General features: G+C 41.6%; 4 protein-coding genes across 4 annotated transcripts; 2 read left to right on the top strand and 2 right to left on the bottom strand.

Moving 5' to 3' along the window:
• Window positions 1–363: 363 nt before the first annotated feature.
• sfr1 (SWI5-dependent homologous recombination repair protein 1) lies at window positions 364–2,424 on the top strand. The gene is made up of 3 exons (XM_053435879.1): window positions 364–704; window positions 1,550–1,912; window positions 2,008–2,424. The coding sequence occupies exons 1-3, from the start codon at window positions 609–611 to the stop codon at window positions 2,194–2,196; spliced, it is 648 nt and encodes a 215-aa protein (XP_053291854.1). The 5' UTR covers window positions 364–608; the 3' UTR covers window positions 2,197–2,424.
• Window positions 2,276–19,076, bottom strand: cfap43 (cilia and flagella associated protein 43). Its single transcript, XM_053435875.1, has 38 exons — window positions 18,812–19,076; window positions 18,440–18,693; window positions 17,890–17,986; window positions 17,612–17,779; window positions 17,311–17,455; window positions 17,000–17,144; window positions 16,758–16,849; window positions 16,480–16,611; window positions 16,265–16,381; window positions 16,079–16,156; window positions 15,818–15,966; window positions 15,462–15,565; window positions 15,081–15,230; window positions 14,029–14,189; window positions 13,244–13,402; window positions 13,028–13,158; window positions 11,794–11,956; window positions 11,075–11,185; window positions 9,937–10,014; window positions 8,967–9,092; window positions 8,766–8,870; window positions 8,540–8,656; window positions 7,853–8,032; window positions 7,447–7,653; window positions 7,189–7,275; window positions 6,903–6,983; window positions 6,346–6,474; window positions 6,139–6,258; window positions 5,863–5,970; window positions 5,544–5,630; window positions 5,378–5,466; window positions 5,071–5,281; window positions 4,746–4,858; window positions 4,409–4,562; window positions 4,019–4,183; window positions 2,933–3,013; window positions 2,692–2,845; window positions 2,276–2,595 (listed from the first exon to the last, which is right to left on the bottom strand). The coding sequence occupies exons 1-38, from the start codon at window positions 18,838–18,840 to the stop codon at window positions 2,420–2,422; spliced, it is 4,953 nt and encodes a 1,650-aa protein (XP_053291850.1). The 5' UTR covers window positions 18,841–19,076; the 3' UTR covers window positions 2,276–2,419.
• LOC128453158 (glutathione S-transferase omega-1) lies at window positions 18,969–21,446 on the top strand. The gene is made up of 6 exons (XM_053435878.1): window positions 18,969–19,153; window positions 19,897–20,005; window positions 20,095–20,317; window positions 20,428–20,529; window positions 20,712–20,818; window positions 21,049–21,446. The coding sequence occupies exons 1-6, from the start codon at window positions 19,126–19,128 to the stop codon at window positions 21,197–21,199; spliced, it is 720 nt and encodes a 239-aa protein (XP_053291853.1). The 5' UTR covers window positions 18,969–19,125; the 3' UTR covers window positions 21,200–21,446.
• On the bottom strand, window positions 20,844–26,124 carry itprip (inositol 1,4,5-trisphosphate receptor interacting protein). The gene is made up of 2 exons (XM_053435876.1): window positions 25,972–26,124; window positions 20,844–24,008 (listed from the first exon to the last, which is right to left on the bottom strand). The coding sequence occupies exon 2, from the start codon at window positions 23,938–23,940 to the stop codon at window positions 22,300–22,302; it is 1,641 nt and encodes a 546-aa protein (XP_053291851.1). The 5' UTR covers window positions 23,941–24,008; window positions 25,972–26,124; the 3' UTR covers window positions 20,844–22,299.
• Window positions 26,125–26,213: the final 89 nt, after the last annotated feature.

The following is a 26,213-nucleotide window of genomic DNA, read 5'->3' as shown; positions in this document are numbered from 1 at the left end:
TCTTATCACATTATTATGTAAAATGTATTGCATTATACCATGATTACTTAGTGTTAAAATAAAAAATGTCATGTTAAATCATAAAATCTATGCCAATGTTATGTATTGAAGTACTAAGTACAGTATCTGTGGAGCAACCACATGTTATAATAAGTTCAGAAAAATGCTTTGTTCTATTTCCATAAAGTTATTTTTTGAGTAGCTTCACCCAAACAGGAAGTAAAATACATCGGAGTCTGGTCAGAGGGTTTATTAGAAAACATGTAAAGTTCTGCGTTTTCGCTGTAACCTATTTAACTACAGCTCCCATGATCCTCTTCGGTGGCGCGTCATCGGATTCTGTCCAATCGCTGACTTTGGAGGTAAAAATACGGAAAAACAAAAAAGTCTCGCATCGCTGACACAGTTTTATATTTTATCCGTTTTGAGTTATATCTGATGGTTTCTCCCGGATGAAAGCGAACGCGTTCATTAGTTGTGGTAGTTTGTTATGTCTGCAGGTGTTTGTTGAGGAGTTCTGTGACTCACGTGCTTTGATAACACAAAGTTTACTCGGTTACCGTCACGGTGGAGTTGCTGAAATCTGAAGGAGACGATCCGTTCCCCCGATGGAGATCACACCGAAAGCAGCTAAAGTGAAGTCAGTGTATCTGTCACCGTGTGATTCAGTGGAGTCAAGTCCCAGTGAAGACAAACAGGAGAAGGTGAGTGAAGTTTCTCATGAACCTGGACTGTAATTGTAAACAACAACAACAACAACAACCTTAAAGGCTCTGATCTCAGTTTCCTCCAAAGTCAGAGGCTCATGTCCCCTGAACTCCAGCCCTGTGTTTCTTTAAGGCCTGTTCAGTTATCATAGGTCCAGGAAACGTTAATTTATTATTTTACTGATCATTATTAATATAAAATCATTTTACCACTGACATAAATATCAACAGATGCCCATGTTTGATAGCTAAATGGTGACCTCAGTTTGTTTTTGTGTATTGAATTGCAGCCAGTGTTGGAGTAAAAAGCCTTTAAAAGTATGAGATTTGATCAAATCTATCCAGAAACCTCGTCTATGAAACATTCATAGATTATTTATACCACTTATTGTATGGGGATGGGATGGGGGGGGAAGCTAGAGCCGATCCCAGCTGACATTGGGCAAGATGTAGGGTACAACCAGGACAGGTCGCTAGCGTATAACAGGGCCAACACACAGAGAGAAACAACCATTCACACTGACATTCACAATGTAAAGTCTCTAATTAACCCCACTCTTGTGTCTTCGGACTGTGGGAAGAGAAAACTCACACAAACACCTGTGGAAATTTCCAAATCCACAATCTGGTTTGGCTCTGCCCTTCAGCGCAAAAAGGGCCAGAGCAGCCAGGGATTCCAACCGGAAACCTGCTCGCTGTGAGGGCGATATTGCAAACCACTACTCCACTGTGCCACCCTTTTATGGAAGATGAAACGATGCACCCTTTGTGTGTGATGGTAGAAAACATGTGTACACTCACAATGCATCATCTGCTCTTTTATTCACTCCTCTTCCCTGCAGCCTCATCAAAAGCTGAGTTCCTCTTTGAGGGAGAGGCTGAAGAGATCAAGGCGCTCCTTCACCTCGCCCTCCTCCGTGGCCAAACGACTTTGTGTGGACGATGACTCGGAGGAGGGCGGCCGACAAGTTTCGGCAGATTCCCGGAAGACCGTTAATAATCCTCCACTCGTCACCGTGCGCCATGTTGATGTAAACAGAAAGGACATGAGATCAGGGAGTGAAAGGTTTTCTGGACCCATTCCCGAACCAAGGCATCCTCCTTCTAAAGACTTAGCGCAGCAACGAGACCAGCTCAGGAAGGAGGTTAAAGACAGGATGGAGACCCTGCGCAGACTCAAGCTGGTTAAAATGTACCGAAGCAAGGTATCAGCCTGGGTTCCTCAAAGCATAAACACAAGGGCATTTATTATGTTAGCTAGACTAAAATAGTGATTTAATTTGTTGGTCTGTCTTCCTAGAATGATCTAACACAGCTCCAGACCTTGATCGACAAGTGGCGAAGTTGTGCTCAGGCTGCTCTCTACAAGCTCCAGCTGGACGTCCTGATCGAGGGACAGAAGGGCAGCCTGTCTCAGCTTATTGACCTCTTCGGTCTGGAGGACGGGATTCTGCACTTTGACCGCACAGAGGAGGACTTCTCTTTCTAATCGTTTCTTCTGAAGCACGCGCCCAAGAAAATATTTATATATTATCTGGGTACAAATACACTCCAGCTGAGGGATCACATTTCAAATATGCCTTGTTAATTTATTGCTTTGTTTTTGCTGCAACAATTGTATTCACAAGTTGAGTTGTAGATATTCATGTTCAGTTTACTTGTGAAGAAAAGTGTGAATAAAACCCTGTTATGTGTGAAAGAGAAGGTTTTGCTCAGTTGTGTTTCAGCTGATCCAGTGCAGGAAAGCTCCTCATCCTCAGACGCTCAAGTTCTGACTCGAGGAAAACCAGATCTTCCACCTGGCCTCTGGCGAGATCCTTCAATTTCCTCTGCTGAGCGATCACCCGGAAGCTGTCCTCAGATGTGGATGCCAGACTCTCCTCAGAATCTAAACACCAAAACAAGCCAGTCAAGAGTCAGGGGACGATCTAAAACCCTTTTTTACTACGTGCTTAATTAGATGTGAGAATTACTGTTTTATTACCTGCTGAATCATGGATCTGTCTCCTCTCCGCCACAGTCACCTGCATTTCGGGGTGCTGCTGCTCTAGGATTGTGTTCTTCTGTGCTTTCTTCGCTGCCTGCTTGTTGAGATGCTCAATCTCTTTCATGCGTTTCTGCACATTGTATTGATGGGTCTGTGAAAAGAGTAAATAGGAATTTTAACTTAGAGAGCAGAAAAGAGAGGTGATAGAAGAGATCACGTCGTTAATTGTCTCTGTTACCATTTCCTGGTAATCGATTGTTTTCGCCAGGTTGGAAACTTGCTTGGACGCAAGACCTTCTCGATCTGTCTCGTTGAGATACTGAAAGAAAAAAGGATAACTGACATGAAAAGAACACATAGTTGCAGCAGGTTACTCTTAACTCTTTTTCAAAATAATATCCCACAAGAGACAAACCTAAAAATTTGCAGGATCATTCAGGATATGTTTATGTTCAAAGTTTCAGGGGCCTGAACAATGACAGGAAGCTGCTTGCCCGACACAGCAGACACTACCTGAACCCTTCCCACAGGAAGCTGGCATGCAGGCCTGGAAACATATTTTGTGTGTGCCATGCCCATGGATTTGGCCAAAATAAGACCATGGATGACTCATTTGAGATTTATGTATTTATTCATTATTATCCACCAACAGAGTCATTTCTTGAATACGTCTTAATCAAGAAGTGTTTTTCCATGCGTATCACTGTGTTAAACGGCTGCAGCCAGGAGCAAAACATTTTCCCGTCCAATTCTCTGCTGTGTATTTGATTTAACTGCCTCCCGCACCTTAGATCTACATTCTCAGTAAGGTGAAGACGACCAGGTTTCCTGTTTTCCAAGAATTTTAAATAATTGGATAAACGAGGATAAAGAATGCAAGGGAGGTCCTGTTAATCATTTTAAACACGTCTCTATTGGGTTATAAGTTTTAAAAGACAACAAAAAAGGTAGGGCGTGGTGCACATAGGGTGTGTCTGATAACAAAAGATCCACCATCTGAACTCAGGGATGGTAGAACATCTTGTGCTGCCAAAACCAAAATACCTGCCTTGATATCACCAACTGAGGTTTGGCAAACATGTTCGATACTCCACCTCACACGCAGATGTTTTAATTCCCATTTCAAGCAGATGCGTCACGTTTTTATGCCTTGACAATATATATTTGAAAGTATAAAATAATGTACAGGGTCAAATCTTTTTACTACTCAGTGGCATTACTGGAAGTGACTGGTGTCTGTTTCCGTCTTGAGGAAAGCCTGTATTTGATTGAGAGGAACTACAAAGGCAGTAAGAGGATGTTTGAGGATCCTGGTTACACTCACATCTCGTTGCTCCTCAGAGAGACGCAGCGTCTGAATGTCCCTCGCCTTGGTGTTGAGGTCCTCGATCTGCGCCCTTATCACCTTGTGCTCCCATTCCAGCTGCATGGTGCCTTTACGGAAGTCTTTACACTCGACCATGGAGGCAATCTTCTGCTCTCCAAGCATCTGATCACATGGATTATCCCCATTAGACACTCACAGATATTTTCGCAAGCAATGTATTAGACCACCACTTGAATTTAGCTCATTCTGGCACCTTCCACTAAACAGATAATTATTGGTGAGTAATATATTTACACTATCATTTATTAATTTAACCTTCAGTGTATTTGTTATATATATCAATCATAATAATAAACAGTTGGTCCTGGTTTAGTAGTAAATACTGACCCTTATGGTTTTGTTGAGCTCCTCCACCACACTCCTGTGGAGGAGTATGAAGTCGGAGTCATCAGCTGTCACATCTGCAGTGGACACTTGACCCTGTTTGAGGACGACCTGGACCATGATGTCGATCAGGGACTGGTTCTTCGCCTTATGAACACTACAAGATCAAACCAGGACAACAAAAAACTCAGATAGATAGTTCATTCAAAGCAAAATATAAAAAGACTAGTGGCATCTACTTTTAACTTGAGTCACAAAGTAATGACAAATCAAAAAGATTTTTTTTTTCCAATCACAACTGCGTTTAATCAGAACAACAACATCATCATCATCATCATACCGTTCACGTTCCTCTGAGAGATTTTTAATTTCCTGTTCAGCCGCTTCATTCTCATCTCTCCTCTTCTGTAAGAACGCCTGCATCTCAGCAAGAGCCAAAGCTTTTACTTTTACCTGCGGAAGATGTTTCAGTGAATAAAAATATAATAAACTTTTTGGAACAGATTCCTAAATCTGTCTAAGAGCCGGGCTGTACCAAACATCACAGTGGTGGTTCACTTGGAAAACAATATACTATGCATAATGCATATTGGTAGCCTGAAACGCCTCTGAATCTATGTTGCACAATATTTCAAGTCTCTAACCTGTCTGTGTCCTTATTTTACCTTTTGCTCGCTCTCTGTTTTTGTTCTGCGGACGAGACAGAATCTCTCCCAGATTGATGGGTTCAAACCCTCAGGTTTATGTTCCGGAGCATCCAGCTCTTCCATGGCCTTCAGCATTTTGCCGAGCGCGTCGGGAGCCTGAGAGCCACACAGACGCTGATCTCTGAACGGGTTGGGGTTGTTGTCGGTCTGAGTCCTCAACTTTTGAACCCTGAAGCATGAAATAGTTTTAGAACAGTGCAGCTCTGTGTGTACTGGATTTCGACATATGAAACAGTGTCAGCACAGAACATTTTTTTTCACAAACCTGGGTCTGCGTTTGAAGAGCTTATACAAATGATCCACAATTTGCCCAGGTACATCACAGAACTCCTTTCTGAATTCTTTATCGAGAATCTTGGGAGACATGGTTTACATTATAACATATTCTGTGCACAGAAGAAATGGTCTCAGTGCTTTAGCCGCTGGCTTACTTTGTCCTCAGCTACGACGGTGTCATAGGTCTCGTGAAACAATTCTACATCTTCTTCACGTAACTTCACCTCCTCCTCAAGTTCATCCTGTCAGGAGAAAAGCATGTCAATAAGATGAGAGCAGCATGTGGCTGGGAGTACTGAAACCAGACAGATGAGGACAGGTTAGCTCTTGCAAAGCACGCCTGAGCGCTGGGAAGATGTTACACTGGAGTTTGGAAGAACACCACAGAGCTTCACTCTGGTATCTCAAAAATAACAGACTCTGAAGCTGGCAGTCATAAATTCCTGCAGCGTTACTGAGAAAGAGCTTTCTGACCTTGTGTGCCAGGAGTTTTTCAAGTTTGAGCATGAGCTCCAGCTCTCGATTTCTCATCTCCTCTTCTAGAAGTACTGAACAGACAAGCTGGGCGATCTGAAGCTTTCCCTTTAGAAATCATTAAGAAAAAACATTAAACAGGATGTTTTGAAGATGTCACATATAGAGGGTATCATATAGCACAATCTCAAGGAGGAAACAATGGGGAGAACAGAGGGCCCTTTAACCTAAGAAAAAATAATCAATCTGCGTGTGTGTGTGTGTGTGTGTGCTCACCTGATAAACAGCCATTTCAAATTTGATTTTCTTCTCAAACAGCTTCGTCAAAGTTTCATCAAACTTCTTGGTTGCATCCCTGGTGGTTCCCTGAAGTCTTTTCATTTCAGTTTCCATTAACTGCAATTACAGCATCGACAGCTGATTTATATTTATCAATGATCAGAAGTGAACAAAAGAAAGCTGTGAATGCATGTGCTGTGATACCTTTTTGTATTTCTCTTTCCTCTCACTCAGATCATTGGTTTTCTTTTCATACTGTTTGTAGACCTTTTTGTCCTCCTCAGTCCACTGAATTTCAGGTTTGCTCAAAACCACCTCAGGCGGAGGGATTTCCTGTGGAGTAAAATCAAAAGAAACTATGTGCCCTTCAAGTTGATTCGTCTAATTCAAGTGACAATGCCTTGTGTGACTAGCAATTAGCTTATTTCAGCTGCAAGGAGATGTGAGATAATGTGAGCATAGGAAATGACTGCAGGAGGAAAAGGAAAATTCCACAACAGCCAAAAGCAAAACAATTATTCAGTTTACTGTCACATATGACAAAATAAATAATAAAATCTTCACAATTGACCCAGAAAACGACAATAATAACTGTAAAATGTGTGGATTTGGTTTCTCCAAATAAACAAATTGATTAATTGACAAATCAATTTTCTATTTTCTACAGATTTATTCAGACTGGACTTAATTACTTTCAGGGTTGCATTAGATTTTTTCTCAATTGATAAAAAAAATAATACTATTAAAATATTTGAACACACCAGTCTCAAGATGTCTTCTTTCTTCACTTCAAGTGCTCCATCCATCATGTTATCAAGAGCTCGATCTCTGCAATCATCCTCCTGCAATAGACGGGATGAATATGTATCAATATGAAAGAACTCAACAACTTACTGTAACTTTAAGACAAAGTACTCTTAAATGTACTCTTACTGCTGATAAGAATATAGCTAGATGTGGTAATCATATATAGTAGTATTTGAAGAATTTGTAAATAATGACAAACAGGAGCTGAAAAACAAAAACACATTTATCGGGGCAGCATACCTTGGCAGCTGAACGTCTCTGCTCTTCCAGCTTCTTCCGTTCCTCCTCCTTCCTCTGCTCTGGGCTGAGGCACTTTTCTGATTTTATCTGGAGTGGGACAACGATTTTAATCTCTCTGGTAAACTGTGAAAAACCATCTCCTATGATGCTAAACACTTACTATCTCACATCAGAGTTATAAAAAATACATTGTAACATGTGTTTGCTGAACTTTGTCAACTGTTTAGATGTTTGCTTGGGGGGGGGGGGGTCAGTAACCTGAGTGTCGTCCACAGTGAGCAGCCTCTCTGGCCACTCGCTGACACTCAGGCCGGGCTCCCACAGCTGCTGCTGGATGTCCAGCTCCAGCAGGATGGCACTGATGAGTTTGTTCCTCTCCCTCACACGGTTCAGCTCCTGCACCTTCTGCCTGTGCAAGCCCTCAAACTCAGCGTTGAAAGCCATCTTGATGCCGTAAATCACATCCTGCATTTGGGGTTGAGTGAAATTAAAAAGAAATGATTATTTATATAATCATGGTTATATTATGACTCAACACACTTCTTATCTGCTCTTCATTTCGTCTTTTTGCTTTTGTGTGTGTTTTTGAAAAGCGTTGCATTAAACAAAAGCTTGATAATCCCACTGGTCTTATGATTCAACAGTTTTTGGAAGAGGTTCCCACCTGTAGCAGAACAATCTGGTTGATCCTCTGCTCTGTGGTTTTCAGGCTGAACTTATCGTAGATGTAAGGGTTTGAATATCCAAACTGAGCGGAGAAACTTCCTGAAGCAGCAGCTTTCTCCGCCGTATTGTCTTCCTCTCTCTGCTCGTCCTCCTTCAGGATGGTTGTATTTGAACTTTTCTTTAAGAGGTGCAAAAAAAACAGACAACTTCATATGAAAGGGTTGAGATAAATGTTGAGGATTGAATAAGTGGTTTCAAGATCATAAACTTATCCCAAGAATATTGCAGTGAGGAGAACGACCAAAACACTCGCTGGTGGCCACACAGTCGTAAATCTAGAGACATCTCAGCAGTGGTGGACTGGCATGCGTTCAAGCATTTAAAAAAGTCACAACAGTGAAAAGGTCAAAGGAAGGACTGGGATTTAAAGTAACTATTTATTTTCCATCAGTTAACTCCTTTTGAGCTGAGTTTGGACAGAAAATATACTTCCACAGCGTAAAGAACCAGCTCACTGTTGCAACTTCAAGAAAATGTTTATGCTGTGACTTTGCACGCTGAGTTCTGCTTCAAATTAAGATTCACATAAAATCTAATCCTCTCTAACTCATCACACGTGCTTCTCTTTGCAGCGTTAATCAGAATTGAAACCAGAGACTGTTCAGGCCTCGAGATCTTTGCTTACGGTGCAGGCAGCCATTTCAATCTTCCTGATGTTCTCAACCTTGCGAAGTTCCTTCACCTCTTTCTCAGTTCGCTCCTTCAGAGGATAATTCTTCACCTCCTGTTCAGAGTGAAACGCCTGTGGTGGAGAACCAGAAGGTAATTTGAAATAGTTATATATATATATATATATATACAGCCCATGATGTACATGATGTTAAGTTAGATATAACTGATCCTGATCTTACCTTAATGGCCCGTCCCTTGACCTTCATTGAATCCCAACACACTCTCTTCAGGACATCACGGAGGTAACATTTCTCCAAAATCTCCCACTCTATTTCTTTTCTCACCTACGAAGGGATTTCAATAAGATTCACCACCATCTTCACCACGCAGAGAAGGTAAAGATTACCTGGATTAATGTGAGTCAGGTGGGTGTCTTTTACCCTCGTGACCTCCTGCTCCACAACGGCCACTTGATGCTTCTGATCCTCAAGATCCAGATTGAACTCTTTTTGTCCCAGACGCTCGTTAGCTGGGAGGGTCTCATTTTCACTCAGCATCTCCTGGATCTGACATTTGCAATAGAAACTTGTTATGTAGTTAAACGCCTACCTTCAATTTACCTTAACTACACTGCTATAAATAGAACTACAAATGTAACTTGTTTGTATGTAGTTTTTTTACGAGGGAAACGCTGTGTGATTATTTTCCAATAAAACTAGAAACTAGAATATCACTCAATAGAGCACACACCTCCGCCATGGTCCAACAGTCCCCTTGAAATCAACCAAGGTGAACCAAACTCCACATACTCATAGATATTAGTCCTCTGATCATGTCTGCTTGTTTTCTATCAAGGTCTCTGCATTATTAATGATGAAAAACTGGCTAAAGCGCAATGTTAAAGAAAGTGTTCCTCGAACCGCCCCCTTGATCGAATCCGCCCTAAAAGTTAATGGACTGTTTCTTGGGCCAAAGCCCTCCCTTCAATAAAACCTGTTCTGTAGGATGTATGTAATCTTGCTAACAGACAGACAAACAGATAAACAACAGCATGGATGAAGAGATAAACTCCTTGGCGGAGGTGATTAAAGGGTTTAGTAAGAAGGGTGGGTAAAATTATATTTTTGATCATTTGAGATCCCACTAGATTAGCGTGGCTTCACGTATTTTTTCATATACACATTTTTTTTAATGGAGGAGTATGTTTATTAAAGTATCTATTACCAGCACTTCCTATTCCACTTTCAGAGTGCTTTGGCTTTAAGATATTTGAAGCTGTGTGTACTCAGCAGCTATATGTAATTACAGAGATTACTATTACGGAACAGAAAAGCACTTACGAAACACAATGAATTTAATTATACAGTATTTGTGCTAACATGCACTGTGGGACGTTGTTCTGTCACTTACAGTGCCGCGTAACTCCCTCATGCTTTTCCTCAGGTTTTCTTTTTTCTCTGAATATTTCTCATTTTCTTCTTCCATCACCTGTTCGATATAAACAGAGCGAAAAACAGTGAGACATTTTTGCTGAACTACACTAAAGCAACAAACCAGTTGGTGTTAACCCTTTGATATACAACATGGGTCAAAAAGACTGGTTGATATACTTTTGATTTCCTGTATCAAGAGTGTTAGTATGGCTGGACGCAATCATTTCAGACTTACGGCTGACATGTTCATAAATGCAATTCTTGGTCTTAATTCTGAGTCTGAAATCTCTGACTGTGTTCCACAAGATCAAGCAGGCTCCTTTGATGATATAGGAGACTCATCTTCCTTGTCACCAAAGGGGCCTTCTTCATTTAGGACATCTGGAATCCAAGTCACACGGGTGAAGACCCCTTTGATGACAGGAGCCTTTTCCTAAACAAAGAAGTAAGAATAAGCTAGAAAATAATATAGCAAAGAAACACCCAGCCATGCATGAAATAAGACAGGAAATTAATACAGGTCATTTTTGGGTTAAAATGGCCTTATGTGAACCTCAGATTAAGTACCTTCTCAGGTCACAGCAAGTACACCAACCAATAACATGCAAACATACAGTAATAATAATGATCAATTTGACTACATACAGATTTAATGATACGCTATCCAACATGTCATCACTCAACATGAACCTGTGAGTCAGATTAGAAAGTATGGTGTCGATTAAAAAGCAGGCTGGAAGGTGCCTCTGCCTTTATCTCACATGTGGTTGCAGAGGAGGCATGAAACCCACAACTCAAAGACTGCCCCACCTTCGATACCAATCATTGTTATCAAGAAGCTCACAAAGTGCTAAACATTTATATTCTACAAAGCTTATCTGCTTTATAGGACTTGACTGCTAATTGGTGGATATTTCTCACATTGCAGGAGACGATAAATCAAGCTGTCGCCTGCCAAAGGCAACATAGCTGCATTATGAGTAAGATATTGTACACAGGTGCAATGGGGACTTTCACAATCCTCCGCCCGAGACGCAGGAGAGACGTATCTAAACATAGTGAGCATTACCCACAGGGCACACCACCACAAATATCACAGCATGTTAGTCACTGACCGCCTGTCGTCGGCCTTCCAGCCAGGTGGGGTGTGAAGGTGGAGCAGACAGGAGGATGTTAGAACTCTCATCCTGCTCCGACACATCCACGGTCTCTGCTCCGCTGCTGACCTACACAATGTTAACACATAAAACACACACATAAAAAATAAATGGAGGCAATGTATTTGTGTTAATAATAATTAAAGTGTCGATCTTGTTAAGCTATGTATGTGGCCTTCGTTAAAAGCTGAAACAGCTGAGAAACAAACTGTTTCACATTCATCATTATATTCTTCAAATCCACTGGGAATCGCACACTTTTAACACATGTAACAGTATAGCAAGTGGTCAATCATCAAGTCTGTAATACAATAACAATAACAATATACAATAATAGATTGCAGTATGTAGTGTGGTGCTGATTGAACTGAGAAGTATTCCTAATAGTTTTTACTTTATATTTATAGCAATAACAACAACAAATTTTACAGGAAACACTCAATATAATTACAATATTGAAAAATACATAAATTGAAAGTGGGGTTTATTGCATGACTGTTGTTTTAGACTGCATTTCACTTGGATAGGTGTGTACCTGCTACACCAAGTGTGTTTTCTGCAGTTGTATTGTGCTGTTTGTTTTGTAGCCACAGAAGCAAACAAATTCGTTTGGTGTTATGTAAAACCACTTTACAACCAAAACAAACTGGATTATAGCAGGATTGATTATTGTTTACCTCACTCTCCTTTGGTTTTTCAGAGCCCAGACAGGATTCCTGTCTCCATGCAGGCAAGTCAACAAGGACAGGGTTCTCTGTGTCGAATATATTCTTTAAGAAATGAGCCGTTGCCTGGCTATTCAGAGCAGCTTTCTTCACCCCAGCTTCCCCACCTTTAATCCTGCTTAGAAAAACATAAGATGAGAGAGCAGATATTTGTTATGGAGGTCTAATGATTACCAGTTGAGCCAGAAATCCATTCATATGTCATGTGGTAAACACATGATGCGCTATTATAAATGAAAATTAAGTTAGTTATATCATTATTTGTTTCCTTCTGTGTTGTGGTGAAAATATTTTCAGATCTTGAGATCTAAAATAAGACAAAGCTCTGGATAATGTCGAATAAATACGTTTTTAGTGTGAGACACATAACATATTTTCTGGGTAAACTGTAATACAACTATGAATAAATCAAAGTGTAGAAAAAATGTAGAGCAAAAGAAGAACATTCTTAGAAGGATGCTGTTGGGAATATTCAAAACATTTTAATTATCGTCCACATATCTCAAGAAAAAAAAACTGTGTGTTAGTCCGTCTCTATAATTTCTGATTTCCCTGTGACACACAGCGTTGACTCAAAATAAACTTCTGTGCTTCTGTTGTTCATAATAAAGGAAATGTCTCCCAGTGAAACGATGTGACTCACCGATGTGTTTTTAACAGTTTAGACAACAATGGACAGTCTGACACAGAGTCATGAGCTATATCAGACTTTTTGGATGATTGATTTTTTTCAATAGGGAGATTTGTTTAGCATTAGGAAAAGAAAACACCAGACTTCCCGCACTGTCAACAGTTTAAGTAGCTTAAGGTTAAGAAGTACGGTGAAGTGAACCAACATTAGAAGTAAAATAGTGGATGAAAGAGAAAAATATATTTTTTGGACTTCAAAACCAAAGCGTGCAGGAGCAAGCAGATGTGGAATGTTAGTGGGATCGGATTCAGTGGACGGGTTGTTCTCTGAAATTTATTGGACCTTTGTTTTCCTACAGATTATGAGCATGTTCCCGCTGGAACCTCCAGTTCACCTGTATTTATTTACCATCAGCACGGCCCTCAGTGTGAGAGGAAAAGTTCTGTTTAATGCAAACAATGTCAAATTGAGGGGGAGTGACCACTACTGCGAGCAACAGTTCCCCCTGCTGTTCACACTGTTATGCAAGCACGACAGGACCGCTCGCTGCTCTACCTGAGATTGGTGCACACGAGAGAGCCGTCTTTGCAGCCGGTGGTGAGGAGTGTCAGGCCGTCTGCAGAGAAGGTCACACTCCGGACTCCGCCGAGACCACATGGATGACACTGGAGCTCCATGTATCGATCCTGTTGGTACAGCAACAGCATCGTAATGACACACATCACAGACAGTGGAAATATGATTCAACTGTTAACAATAATAAGCTCCTACCATGGAAGCAGTTTCTCTAATACACAGAAGGCCGTCTTGACCTACAGACGCCAGCCATAACTGATGAGGAGACAGAGCGAGAGAGGCGGGGCCCAGAGGATGACCCTTCACCTCCAGCTCTGGTTGTAGCACCTGTGGACTGGAGGGACCATGTGTGTCCTGATAGGAAGAATCAGGGATTAATAAATTCGTATTTGTAGCATTAACAGATTAGGAACCCATAACCTAATCTAGGATACTATTTATTTGAAAAATGTATTTAATCATTTTCAGGTTACGTTACCAGTGAGTAGATTTGGTTTGCATTCTAAGTAAGAGGCATACATTTTACAGACAGCATAATAAACATTATAAATACTAAAATAGAAAAGAAAAAAATAAAGAGCTTCGGGCTCCACTAATCAGAACCTTAAATACTTAATAAATATCAGGAGGGAAAAAACTAGACCTAACAACCAACTAGAATAAACATGACAAGAAAAGCTCAGTATAAATATATAAATAAACAATTCTTCTACTGCATCTGTGGCATGTTACTGGTTCATCTGTGTGATGGCTGCTGCAAAACAGCTATTTTTATATTGCTTTGTTCTGCAACTCGGGATCATAAACCTCCCTTTGGAGGGATGAAGCTGAATTTCATTGTGTGCAAGTCATCATTTAAACTTGTGTTTGCTATCCACTCTAACTCTCATGTAGGATATTTTGCTGCAAATGTACCAAAGATATTTTAGTGGAATGATGACAGAGATCATCAGCTACTGGTGTATTAAGCGCCAGCGAACCTGGGGGAACTGAAACTGCTGAAGAGTTTTCTTCCTGTGGCAATAAGCAAAGATCTTGCTGACTCCCAGGACACAGGACTCAAGTGGACGAGGCACTTCATAACTGGACACTTTGAGGACGTGAGGAGACAGACAACCATGTCGGTCTACACACTCAGGGCCTGCAGGTCAAGAGAGAAGCACCAGAAATGTAAAAACAAGCGATGTGAATATAAAATAGGTGAAAGTGTCTTTTCTGTATCTAACATGCGAATAGCACAGTAGTCATGTTTTTTAGTTTTGTAAGCTGTGTGGCCCACTCAACTGCTGCCACACCCTAGAATCTACGGCCTAATCTTTGCACTTTCGTCTTGAGACTTCTCGCTCTATGGTCTCTCTTGTTCAGCCGCTGTATAAACAAAGGTTGTGTTTTCGTAAGCTCCTCAGTCATTGTGCTTTCTTTTTAACAGCATTTATGACAACTCGTCTAAACATTTAGATAAAAGTGTCCTGTTGATGTACTATTAATTAGTTATCCCTCTGAATATGGCTGCTACTTTGGAAGCTGGCCACTGCCAAAGCATCTCCTTGGAAGAATTACAGCCTTAAAACAACCGAGGGCCAGTGGATGTCCAGTGATCTCACAGATTGATTTAACTTACGTAACTCGGATATAAAAGTAGCCACCGGCCATTTTTCCCCTTTTTAAAAATTTCCACTAGCCAACACATTCCTTGAAATTGGTTAAATACCATTAATCCCCTTGTAAACCTCCTCTCACCTACAGCAGATGATTCATCAGCTGCTGGCAGCAAAATAAATTCCTCTACTTTGTTCAGTGTCTGCAGTGGGCCTCTCTTACATCTGTCCATATTCGTTTAACTATGTCAACACGTGACCAAGTGAATAATGAGGGATGTGTCAAAGAGGCGAGGATCTTGCCTCTTTGACACATCTCCAACAAACTAGGAATGAGAGTCACAGGCCCTCATCTGTTCTCAATTATCAGGCACTCAACCAGTGCAAATGTAACAGTCGTAAAAGTAGTGAATAGGTTTAGATCAGCGGGGTACCTGTAAGGTCTTTTGCAGGGAGAGAGAGCAGTGTGAGCAGACTACTCTCATGATTGTTTCCTTCCTGTCGAGCGCACAGTGCAAAAACTTTCACCTGTTCATCATCCCTAAGGCACTGAGTGGAAAGTGACAAAATGGGACCAGGAACAACTAGAAAAGAAAACAAATATGAGACAGATGCAGATTAAACTGAGCTGCTCTCTTTCAATACATACATGGTCCCTGTCAAGGTAAAGTATTTTCAGTAATAAGTCAGTCATTTCATATAGATTCTGAGCTGAAATTACCTTTAATATTTACATGTACAGTGAGTGTTTTGTTACGTATAGAAGAGCAGTAACACGTCTAAACAATTAAGAAGTGTTGAAAAAGACCATCTACCTGTGTATCCAATGATTGAAAACCTCTTTGATGGCTTTGCATCTATTACATAGATATGTGAATCTGAAGCTCCAGTTAGAAGGTAGTGCCCCTCCTGATCGAAACTGTTGAAGTGCGCACACACACACACACACATACACACACACACACACACACACACACACTTAGTATATTTGTACACAATTAGAAAGCCTGTAACCACTGGGTGTCACATTTTCATTTGCTTTCCTGACAAAAACTGTTGAGGTAACTCCTGACTCTACTTTATAGATGTATGTATATAGTATGTTAGATACTTTGTCACAAGGACAGTCTTACACTGAACCTCTGTGGTCACAGGGGGGAAAGATACTTACACTAGATAATCCACAGGAGAGTGGTAGAGCTGAACCTGGTGAACCAGGCGAGGCTCCTGCTCCTTGTTCAGGTCAACAAAGAGGATGTTTCCTGACGTTGTTCCTACAGCTGCGTATTGTGCAATAGGACAGCAGGCCACACTTGTCACCTGAACAACCACAGATCAAAGGTTTACATCTGTATATAAGTCTTTTACAAGTCTTTTTCAGATGATGTGTACTATTCACAAGTACACATCATTCATACGTTGTGACTCTGACCTCAGCTTGAAGAGTAAGGGAACCGAGGCACACGCCATCTACGGTCCACAGCTGAAGTTCTCCAGAATCCTTCACTGACTGCGACCAGCAGTGAAAACACAATCATCACCGCTGACTCAAGACACACTCACCATAATTACATGTGTCATCACAAGACTATAGATCACAAGAACACTAAGCTTTTACCACACAAACGTTCTTGTCAGCGTGCGACCAAGCTGCTGCCACAAAGTTTCCGCTGAGGACGTCCAGGACCTTCACAAACTTTTCTGACCGGGCCGAATTCAACACGTAGATCTGCCCCTGAAGAATAACAATCCTCAATTTAGTTTTGTTTATATATATTTTCTCTTAAGTAACTATTGAAATGTGTTAACACTACAGTGCATCTGAGTACTAACTGTTTTGGAAGAGAGAAGTAATGTTTCATAGTTAGGGGAGTAGATTGCGGTCATGGCAGTTTGTTCTATCTGCCATGTTTGTGTGATGTCAATCTGAGTCCCTTTGATTTGAATACAGTGCACCGTACCGTCCTGTGGAACATAAGCATTTCATGAATACTTTTATAAAAGGATGATCTGTGAATTTCTGATGCCTGAACTATAAAAGCATATCACTGATTGGCACATCAGTGATATGCAATGAATTTTCTTGAACTTATATGCAGTTATACTCGTACCTTCCCTACAGCGATCACCCCATTCTTGTTAAGGGTTAAATCTTGAAAGCTGCACTGTCTGAGATCAGTGAGTTCCGAGGCAACATCCGGAGCTGACAACACAGATCAGATGTCAAAGGCCTTTTCTGTTGCCAAATGAAATTTGGTAATACTTACATGGGAAAGTAGAAATACTCCCAGTGACCTTTTCAAATATTTGTCAATAAAAAAGTCAGAGAGTCCCAGTTTGTGTGTTTGCTTACTTGTGGGGTTGAAGAGAACAGAGACAGAGAGGTTCTCTGTGTTGACAAGGAACAGATATCTCTCTGCACAGCCCACACAGAGATCTGATGTGGCTGTCCAGCAGATGGCAGTAGGAGTCAGTCTGGCTCCAGAGATGGGTTTTGTCTGTGTAAATCAACATGTGGTGTTAGGTAACAGTTTGTCTTTATTCATGTGCCAGAGAGCAAATATTTTTTTCCCATCTCCAACCCCCAAAACAAACATACTCATCGGTGAAAGTTTATTTTGTAGCCAGTACTGGTATTTAAGGGACACTGGGATAATACTGTACCACAATGTTTTCTGCCTTGTTGCCTTTGAGCCTTGAGATGGTTGATGGGAGAATATTTTGCCCAAAGTGGGGAGTCTTGACAGTGTAAGAGGTGGGCACTGATCTCTCAGCCAAGGATCCATCACTTGTAGGAAGCTGGACCACACTGTAGCACAACAAACATGACACATGCATGTAGTACTGCTTCACACAGTGTTATCTAGTCTCTGCATGTTATCAGTTTTCCCTAAATACACAGAAATATCCAGATATCAATTCTGATTTTAACCACACTGAATATAAACTGCAAAGTTTGCTTTACCCTGGTTTTAGTACATGGAGGCTGGCACTCTTCTCAATGTTCCACACGGTGATGGTTGCAGTGCCCAAAGCACAAAGCTGAAGCCAATTCATTGGGTTGAACACCAGAGAAATTACATCTTTCCCGGCTTGTGGTTGTGTGCAGATTGGCTCTGCAGTTTCCCAGTTCCTGAATCACACAGTCATGATTAAAGTAACAGATCTACTCCATGTAAATAAACAGAACTAAAAAAAGATGTGGCACAGACAATGGGTAGTGGACTGATTTCAGTGGCTCACCACACTGTAATGGTGTGGTCTGGAAGAGAGGAGCAACAGCCCAAATAAGGGCCACAATCACTTAATGCCAGAGATGTGTAGTCCAGTTGTGCCGTTCCTAGAAAAAGAATCAAAATTTAGTGGAAAAAAATATATGTATGATGCATGCAAGCAAAAAATTATGATTCAATTGACATGGTGAATAATATTGTAAAAGAATCTGCATCTGCCACTTGAAATATTATGGCAAATGCACAGATTTAGCTTCTGATATGTGTTGGCAGATCAATCCACTCAGTAACAGTCCAATACAACAACAAGGTCCTGTTTTCAGAATCTATTCTAATGTTTGATAACATTTTAGGCACATGAACACTCTAAGTGCACTGATATTTGCAACTCTGCTGTGGTTATGTGCATGTGTGTAGTGATAATATCTCATGTTTAGAGTAATGACATCATGAACATAGGTTTTTATTATTAAAATGGCTTGTGTAGGAAAATATTATGTGATTGTGGTCCTGACTGATTTCAGCTTTCATTGGACAATTGAGACACATATGCATCTCACCTTTGAGTTCATTCCTCATGTGAAGCTCAGGGAACACATGCACAAATATAGATGGGGACAACCTTTGCTCAGAAAAGGCAAAAATCCCACAGGTGCCTCTGGCTGTGAATGCACCGATGCCTCTGCCGGGGCCCTGGAGCAAGCTTTTTGATTTGGTCTCAAGGTTGAGGAAGCAGATGTGATTCCCACATGTGTAACACACAGTGTCATTGTCCACAAAGTGCACGGTGCTGTTTGTGAATCCCTGAATCCACCTGCAGGGAGCAGCACAACACAAATGTAAGCTAGGTGGCTAACTACTGTGGAAAACATTTGTACTCACATTGTTTTTAAGTACGAATAAAGCAGTATTGTATTTTACATGTTACCTACCTGACCTCTAAACTTCCCATGGCGTCCATTTTAACACAATATTAAAAACTACAGCTTCTTGTCACGAGCTCAACAGGCAGACAAACAAGTATCTGCGTAACCCTGGCAACCAGGATACTGCGCTGTCATGCTCACTGTTGGATTTCGCGGACCCGCCCACACCGGAAGTAGATGACAAAATAAAATATTAGCCACAAGGAGCTAAATCGCTGCGCAGTGCACGTTGTCTCCTCCGCTCACAGACTGTATCCGTCCGCACAAAGACCGAGACCTTCACCACACTGACACCCACCACCCCCCCCTGGAGATCAAACATGTCCACTGAGAAGTGTTTTGCTAAAGGTAAGACGAACAGCTATTAGCCGGTGAACTAAGGAGTCCTTTGGTGCCTGCTACCCGCTATACTGAGCAATCAGATCGACCTTTACCAATCACAAATAACTCGAAGTTACTCTTTGGTTACATTTTCAAGTATTATTTTGAAGTAGAAACGTTTTCAACTTGAGTAAATGCAGTAGTACTTGATGTACTGGTTTTGTTGTATCGCAGGACTGGGTAAAGGAGTGTACAGTGACTCACTGTGGATCTTTACAGAAACTACACTATCACTCATTTTATATAAATAACTCCTGATTTCTCCCCTGTGATTGTAAAAGACAGATATTATGTATTTTAGTTTGACTGTTTTATTTTGGTGGAAGCAGTAAGCCACTGAGAAGCTTAAGTTTAAAGTTCACAGAAGTATCGTCAGCTAAATGTAATTTTAATATACCTTTCTTATAGTATATTATAGGGTTGTTGTTATTTATGGACTGTCATGAATACCTCATCTTAATAATATAGCTGGTTGGTGTATAAGTGCAATGTTTCATACTTTGTAAATCATCAATTTGATATGTAGAATATTAATCTAGTGAGAAACTTGAATTTAATTGAAGCTGATTATGCAGTACAAGATTTTTGTCTGAGATTTAGAACAAAACTCATAAAATGGAAACACTTAATGGTTACTTTAAACATAAAGTGAAAATATTGCCCTAGTTTGTAATGTACGGAATTTATTATAATTTTTTCTAACCTTTCAGGAAGCGCTGCACCTGGTCCAGTCCCTAATGGAAGCATCCGGCTTTACAACATGAGATTCTGCCCGTTTGCTCAGAGAGCAAAATTAGTGCTGAATGCCAAAGGAATCAAGTAGGGAAATATTCTATTATAATTAGGAGTACAGAATTACTACAGAAACATGAAGCTCCTGATCTCTCACCATTTTTTGTGTGTTTTAGACATGAGACCATCAACATCAACCTGAAAGATAAACCTGAGTGGTTCCTTGAGAAGAATCCTCTTGGCCTGGTCCCAACACTGGAGACACCTGCTGGTGAGGTGATATACGAGTCTCCCATCACCTGTGATTACCTGGATGAAGTTTACCCCGAGAAGAAGCTGCTTCCCTCCTCTGCTTTCGCTAAAGCTCAGCAGAAGATGATGCTGGAGCATTTTTCCAAGGTATTATTAAAAAACAACAACATGCATCTACCTCCTTACGGGGGGGGGCAGGGAGCAGATATACAGTTTCCATCAGCTTGTACTAATTTGAATGCCACTGCTCCCCACAGGTTATACCCTTCTTGCGCAAGATCCCAGCAGGGAGGAATAATGGCGAGGATGTCTCGGGACTGGAAGCTGAACTGAAAGAGAAGTTTAACCAATTTAATAAGGTAGGTTGTTCTTGCTTCACTATGTTATCACTGGGCTTGTGTTGTCCTGAGTGTTAGGTCAATTGTAATGATTATACATTTCTTAATAAATGTTCAAACATGAGGGAAATCATCCAGATATCCTTTCTTTAATGACTAAACCTTTTATAGTGTTGCTGATTAATAGAATGCTTAATCTTCAGGACCTGGTTGAGAGGAAGACCAAGTTCTTTGGCGGCGACACCATCACAATGATCGACTACATGATGTGGCCATTCTTTGAGAGGCTGGAGGTCTTTGAATTACAGCAGTAAGTAAAACAAATCTGAGGACAATTAAAATAAATACATTTTATTTATAAAAGCATTTAAAGACACTTGTGAGTCGAGCAAAAGTACAAACAGAGGGGTCAGTAGAAAACAAAAAAAGTTTTCTTTGTCATGTTTACCTCCTGACATGCCAGATTTTATAAGTGTGATTTAAGTTCACGTGTTGTGGTTCTTTAATTATGTTAATGGTTTGATTCCCTTTGTCTTTTAGCTGCCTTGGGGACGCACCTGAGCTGAAGAAGTGGACGGAGTGCATGTCGGAGGACCCAGCTGTCAAAGCCACCAGGCACAGTGTGGACACCTACAAGGGCTTCTACAAGACTTACGTGGAGGGGAACCCCAACTACGACCATGGCCTTTAAAGAAATCACTGACCAAAACCTTAAAAACGTCCTTTTACATTCATGTTTATTATTGTGGAGTCATATGTGACTTTGTAAGCAAAAACATGGCGAGTTTTCAGGGATAAATTTGAAGAGAGAAATTTGTTCTCTTTTTAAAAAATCGAATCACTATAATGGGAATGAGGTATGATTGTATGACTCCAGATGTTTTCAATGACCAATCTCACTATCTGGCACTTTTCTTCTAATAAATTGATCAATGATATGACTGAGTCTGTGTTTTTGTGTTACAATAAACAGAAAACATGTTTTCCTGACACGCGTGTTCCCTTTTAATAAACCGAGGCTCCATCAAAATTTTGACATTGACCTCGTGGAACAGGCAAATACAAGTTTTTCTTTACAATAAGCTAAAGCGGAAATTATTAGCTGCCTTAAGATTTGTGAAAGAATGAAAGCAAAAACGCTGCTGTAATAAACGGTAAATGTTTCCATTTAGATATTTGAGGTATTTCTGTTGAAATTGTTTCATTCTAAAAGGATTTTTCCGCTTCAATTACTTGTTGCTGCTTTTTTTAAAGGGGCAAAGAAAGAAATACGGAGAGAATATAAAAGCAGGCCCACAACTTGAGAAACAATAGGTGTAGGACTGAAGTGATGAAAACCAGAAGAGAAGAAATGTCCACACACCATTTGATGCTTCCACAAACTTAATTTAATTTGACCTCCATCCGAGGTAGGACCCTACCGAGGAGGTAATATAAAGTTTGTGGGAGCATCAACAGAGTCCAGACGTTTCTCGTCTTTTGGCAGAGAAAGATTCAGACCTAAAACTTCTGTGGGTATACTTGTAAAATTAAATTTTTTAGGTTTAATAACAGTACTACTGAATTATCTTTTAAAAATTACAGTATATTAGACTATGTTTTATATGTAGCACAACCCACTGCATAGAAAGTATATGTTTTAGTTTGGCGCTGTATTCTTAATACACTGGTTAATGTCAAGTGCAATTAAAGCAGCTCAGCCACAATAATTGTTGTGTGTTCACCCTTCGATTCGAAACATCACCTTTGGTTACACACAGAGGAATATCTAAAGACCCGCTTAGAAATAATTCAGACTCCAAACGTGACCGGAGATCTCAAACTGTCATCGAGTCTGTGGTGTACACCTCCATTTGACAAGTGAGGGGTGTATTCCTGTATGAGCGCAGGTGCATTTCTCAACATCTCCTGAAAATGTCTGACTGTTGCAGCGTACAGATCCGTCTGCAGCACCAAAGACCTAAACAGATTGAGGGGCTGCGCTTTTTGAATGATCTCAGGAAGCCGGACGTCCGCCGGCACTCTGCTGTTCCCGATGAGAACGTGGTGAAGCCTCTTCTCCTGCAGGCTCCTCTGCAAGAGTCCGAGCACGTCCCGAAGCCGGTGCTCCATGCTGACCATGCCCCACGCAGAGGGCCTCTTGCTCAGCAACAAGTGCAACAGGGCGGTCTTCAAGTGGTAGTTCGTGAGGGCGCTCTTCCCCGTGAGCCCCGTCTGCTTTCTGTGCAGGAACGTGACAATCTGAAGACAGTGTAAGTGACAGGAATTTTGTGGAAGGCATTTGGTGAAAAGTTTCAGCAAGTTCCTCTCGTACACAGCGAAAGAGAGGGGCCAGAGCGGGTCGGGAGAACTGTCGCCATCTGACGGAAAGTGTGATACAAAGTAAGCATCCGAATCCCCGAGCTGTACCACCGGTATGATATTCAGGACGATGACCTTCCCTGAACGAAACCGGATCTTCAGAGCACCGGCGGCGTCCAAGTTGCGAAAAGTGACCTCAAAGTCATATTTGTGAGAGATGCGTCCCCAGGCTTTGGTGACAGAGATCTGAAACCACTTCATGACCTGATCTTTGGCTAAGAAAGGCGTGTTCCTGGAGCACAGCAGCTCATCAGGAGAGCGGTGCACCTGGATGGCTTCGTTCTTGCCGTGCAGGAGGCAGAGCATGTCCTCCCCGAGGTTAGCGGAGCCACAGAGGCAGCCGTCCTCGCCCTCGCCAAACCTGCTCACCTTTATCTTGCCACAGCCCTGCATGTCTGGAGGTATGTCACTGCTGGGGCTGCACCACAGATCAAACTGGAAGGAGTACGGGTCTGGTGGCGAGAAGGGCACTATCAGGTCGCAGGTTAGAGGCTTGCAAACCTTCCAGGACTCGAACATGCTCCCAATCCCGACAAAGTCCCAGACTTCCATGTCTGCCTCTCTGTCGCACGCACTCCTGAGCGATTCCAGTAAATCGTCGGCAAAGCCCTCGACAAACTCCCTCACCCTCCAGTTTTCATGGGCTGAACTGTAGGTGCATTTGTCACAGAAGCTTCTCAGGATATCTTTATCCAGCACCATGGTCCTGGGGGTGAGGGCTCCCGTCTCTGAAAATATGTCCTCATCCTCAGACGGACGGATTTCCGTGTCAGCAAGATCCCCCCTGCACATCTCGATAGTGAAGAAGATGATGAAGGACACGGTGCTCCAGAAGTACCAACTGTAGCCTCCCTCTGCGCTGGTCTCCTCCTGCTGCTGGGACTCCTGCAGTGAGAGCTCTCTCTCCAGCCTGGCCTGCTCCATTTCCAGCCTCGCCTCGTGCTCCCGCATGCGAGCCATCAACATCTCGTCCTGCTCCAGGAGCGTAGTGTTCTCTTGAGGGAAGAGCAGCGGGTGGTTCAATATGGCGGCGGCCACCACCACGCACACTCGTGCAATGGCCCCCTGCATTTTCAGCAACTTTCAAACGTGCATATTCAGGCACCCTGCAGACGTCCGTGCAGCTGCAGCTTTAGATCCTGAAAAATAAACAAACAGGGGGTTTCAGTCAAAAGACAAGTGGATTTAAGAGGATAATGAGCTTTGGTATGCTGAATATAACATATGTAAATCAAGCTGCAGCTAATCGTGTAAGGTACTCCGCCCATCAGGGGGAAGCACAGACTGCTTCTCTAAATATAGAGGTGGGGGCCAGAGTGACGCACTCGTTCAGCGTCATACTGTGGAACATGGGAGGAAGGAAGATTGAACTCTTTAGAGCTGCATCGCCCTTTAGTGTAGTTTCATTGTCCCTGTTTAGATTCATATATGAACTTTCCTTACTGGAAAACATCTAGATAAAGTTTGTTGACTATGAAATTCATCTTCTCAGCAAAACAATGTTGAAAACTCTCACAGTGACAGCATTATCTTCTTTCCTGTGTCGTTACAGAAGAGGAAATTACATAAGGTTCGTGCTCACGCTCTTGTTCTTCTTTCAGTAGAATTGAAAGTGCTTGCAGGATGCTCTGGCGAGGGTGGAGTGAATGACCTAACAAAGTTTAACATAACAGTATGGAATCATGTACTTAAAATGGGAGTTCCTCAGGCATATAAGAGGATAATGTAATATTGTGAGATGATGATGATGTGTCTGAGCTGAGCTTTAAAATGATCAGCAGAGCAGTACTGGGCCGGGAGTATGTGAGGCCCCCGGGGCCGGGGGAAACTTCCCATGACTTTCTCAATAGGATGCTTTCCAACACTCACATGGCTCAGTCCATCCAAACAAACATCAGACCAGACGATGGGCCTTTGCTGTGGCTCGTTTTAAAATGATTAAAGATCTGTTTTGTAACCGGACATGAAGAATGTTAAACATAATCTCAGCCTGAATCTGTGGCAACTCGAGTTCCTCAAACAGATTTCAGTCAAATTAGTTTAATACTAATAAAAGCAAAGCGATCACGTCACAGGTTTTACTGCTACAGCCGAAAATGGACGATGATGATAACTTGCAGATGATGTTAACTGAATCCAAAATGAGCAACCTCTTTGATTATTGATCACATTTTTTAGTAAAAGTGAAAAATATTCAGATGTTGATGCTTTGTTAGTCATACATGACTACATACTCAAAAGACCTCACCCTCCACTAAGACACGCCCGCCACAGGCTGATCAAAATGAAATGTTGACAATTACTTTTGTATTATTGCAGAAAAGATGTGCATACAAAAAAATATAATTATGCTTATCTTCTTCTTCAAGTGTTTTGGTATTTTGTTGTTTTTGTGAGTTTTTTTTATAGTTATTTATAATAACGTGTATGGTCATAAACTATCAATCCCCAAGTTGTCATAGGGGTTTGATAACAACATCATTTTCTGGCTCTAGATATGATACACAGAAACGGAAAATCATCATTAGTGGCAGCCCTAAATAATTCTAAACATATTGTGTACAAACATCTGATTGTGCAGAGTAGCTCCGGCTGTCAAGTGTGTGTTTCCACAAAAATTACTGAGTAAGGGGAGTTTGAAGGCCGACAAGTATTCTGATTTAACTGTAAAGTAAATGGGTGTAGACTGCACCATCAAGCTCACATTCACTGGGTGTAACGGAATAAATGAGCAGTGTATGTGTGTGTGTGTGTGTGTGTGTGTGTGTGTGTGTGTGTGGTGATGGACTCATCTGAGCCACATAGTGACCAGCACTCATCACAGAAGCGTGGTAGTAAACACACACCATATTCCAGACGCATGAGTCACTTCAGTCTGACAAACTCTTCTCTACACGACGATGAGGTGCGAAGCTTGAAAAGCAGGAAAACCATCTAAACTCTCCCTGAACATGTGAACACGTGACCAGCAGCAGGATCACATCATTTCAGGCGACCCTATTTGCACGTTTGGCTGCTTGGACTCGCTCCTCATCCGGGTACAAGTCAGCAGAAGTAAATCTATAAGATGTTAAGTGTTTTTTAAAAGTTTGTTAAGCTCACCTGTTCTCTACGTTGAGTTCATGATGATGAGCTTCGGGTGTAGACGCAGCTTCATCAGCATCCAACTCGTGCGAACAGCGAGGGAACCGCTACACAACTTTTTCTTCTACGCACACATTTCCTGACTGTGAGCTCCACCCATAGAAACACACACCGCCCAGCTTCCTCTGCCCCGACCCAACATGGAGCCTGTGCAGGGCTGCACTTATCGCATGAGGGATTTACACAGGAAACTGTCAAAG

The sequence above is a fragment of the Pleuronectes platessa genome, chromosome 12 (genome assembly GCF_947347685.1).
Source record: "Pleuronectes platessa chromosome 12, fPlePla1.1, whole genome shotgun sequence".
Classification (NCBI taxonomy): Eukaryota; Metazoa; Chordata; class Actinopteri; order Pleuronectiformes; family Pleuronectidae; genus Pleuronectes; species Pleuronectes platessa.
The sequence above is the reverse complement of the archived record's forward strand: the minus strand, read 5'-3'. Positions and strand labels throughout refer to the sequence as shown.

Coding starts and splice junctions, on each gene's coding strand:
- sfr1 (XM_053435879.1), top strand. CDS start 609: ATGGAGATCACACCGAAAGCAGCTAAAGTGAAGTCAGTGTATCTGTCA. Junction 705..1,549: donor GTGAAGACAAACAGGAGAAG/GTGAGTGAAGTT, acceptor TCTTCCCTGCAG/CCTCATCAAAAGCTGAGTTC. Junction 1,913..2,007: donor TTAAAATGTACCGAAGCAAG/GTATCAGCCTGG, acceptor CTGTCTTCCTAG/AATGATCTAACACAGCTCCA.
- cfap43 (XM_053435875.1), bottom strand. CDS start 18,840: ATGGACGCCATGGGAAGTTTAGAGGTCAG. Junction 15,566..15,817: donor TCTCCTGTGGATTATCTAGT/GTAAGTATCTTT, acceptor GCACTTCAACAG/TTTCGATCAGGAGGGGCACT. Junction 3,014..4,018: donor TCTCTGAGGAGCAACGAGAT/GTGAGTGTAACC, acceptor TTTTTCTTTCAG/TATCTCAACGAGACAGATCG.
- LOC128453158 (XM_053435878.1), top strand. CDS start 19,126: ATGTCCACTGAGAAGTGTTTTGCTAAAG. Junction 20,318..20,427: donor TGCTGGAGCATTTTTCCAAG/GTATTATTAAAA, acceptor TGCTCCCCACAG/GTTATACCCTTCTTGCGCAA. Junction 20,819..21,048: donor GAGGTCTTTGAATTACAGCA/GTAAGTAAAACA, acceptor TTTGTCTTTTAG/CTGCCTTGGGGACGCACCTG.
- itprip (XM_053435876.1), bottom strand. CDS start 23,940: ATGCAGGGGGCCATTGCACGAGTGTGCGTGGTGGTGGCCGCCGCCATA.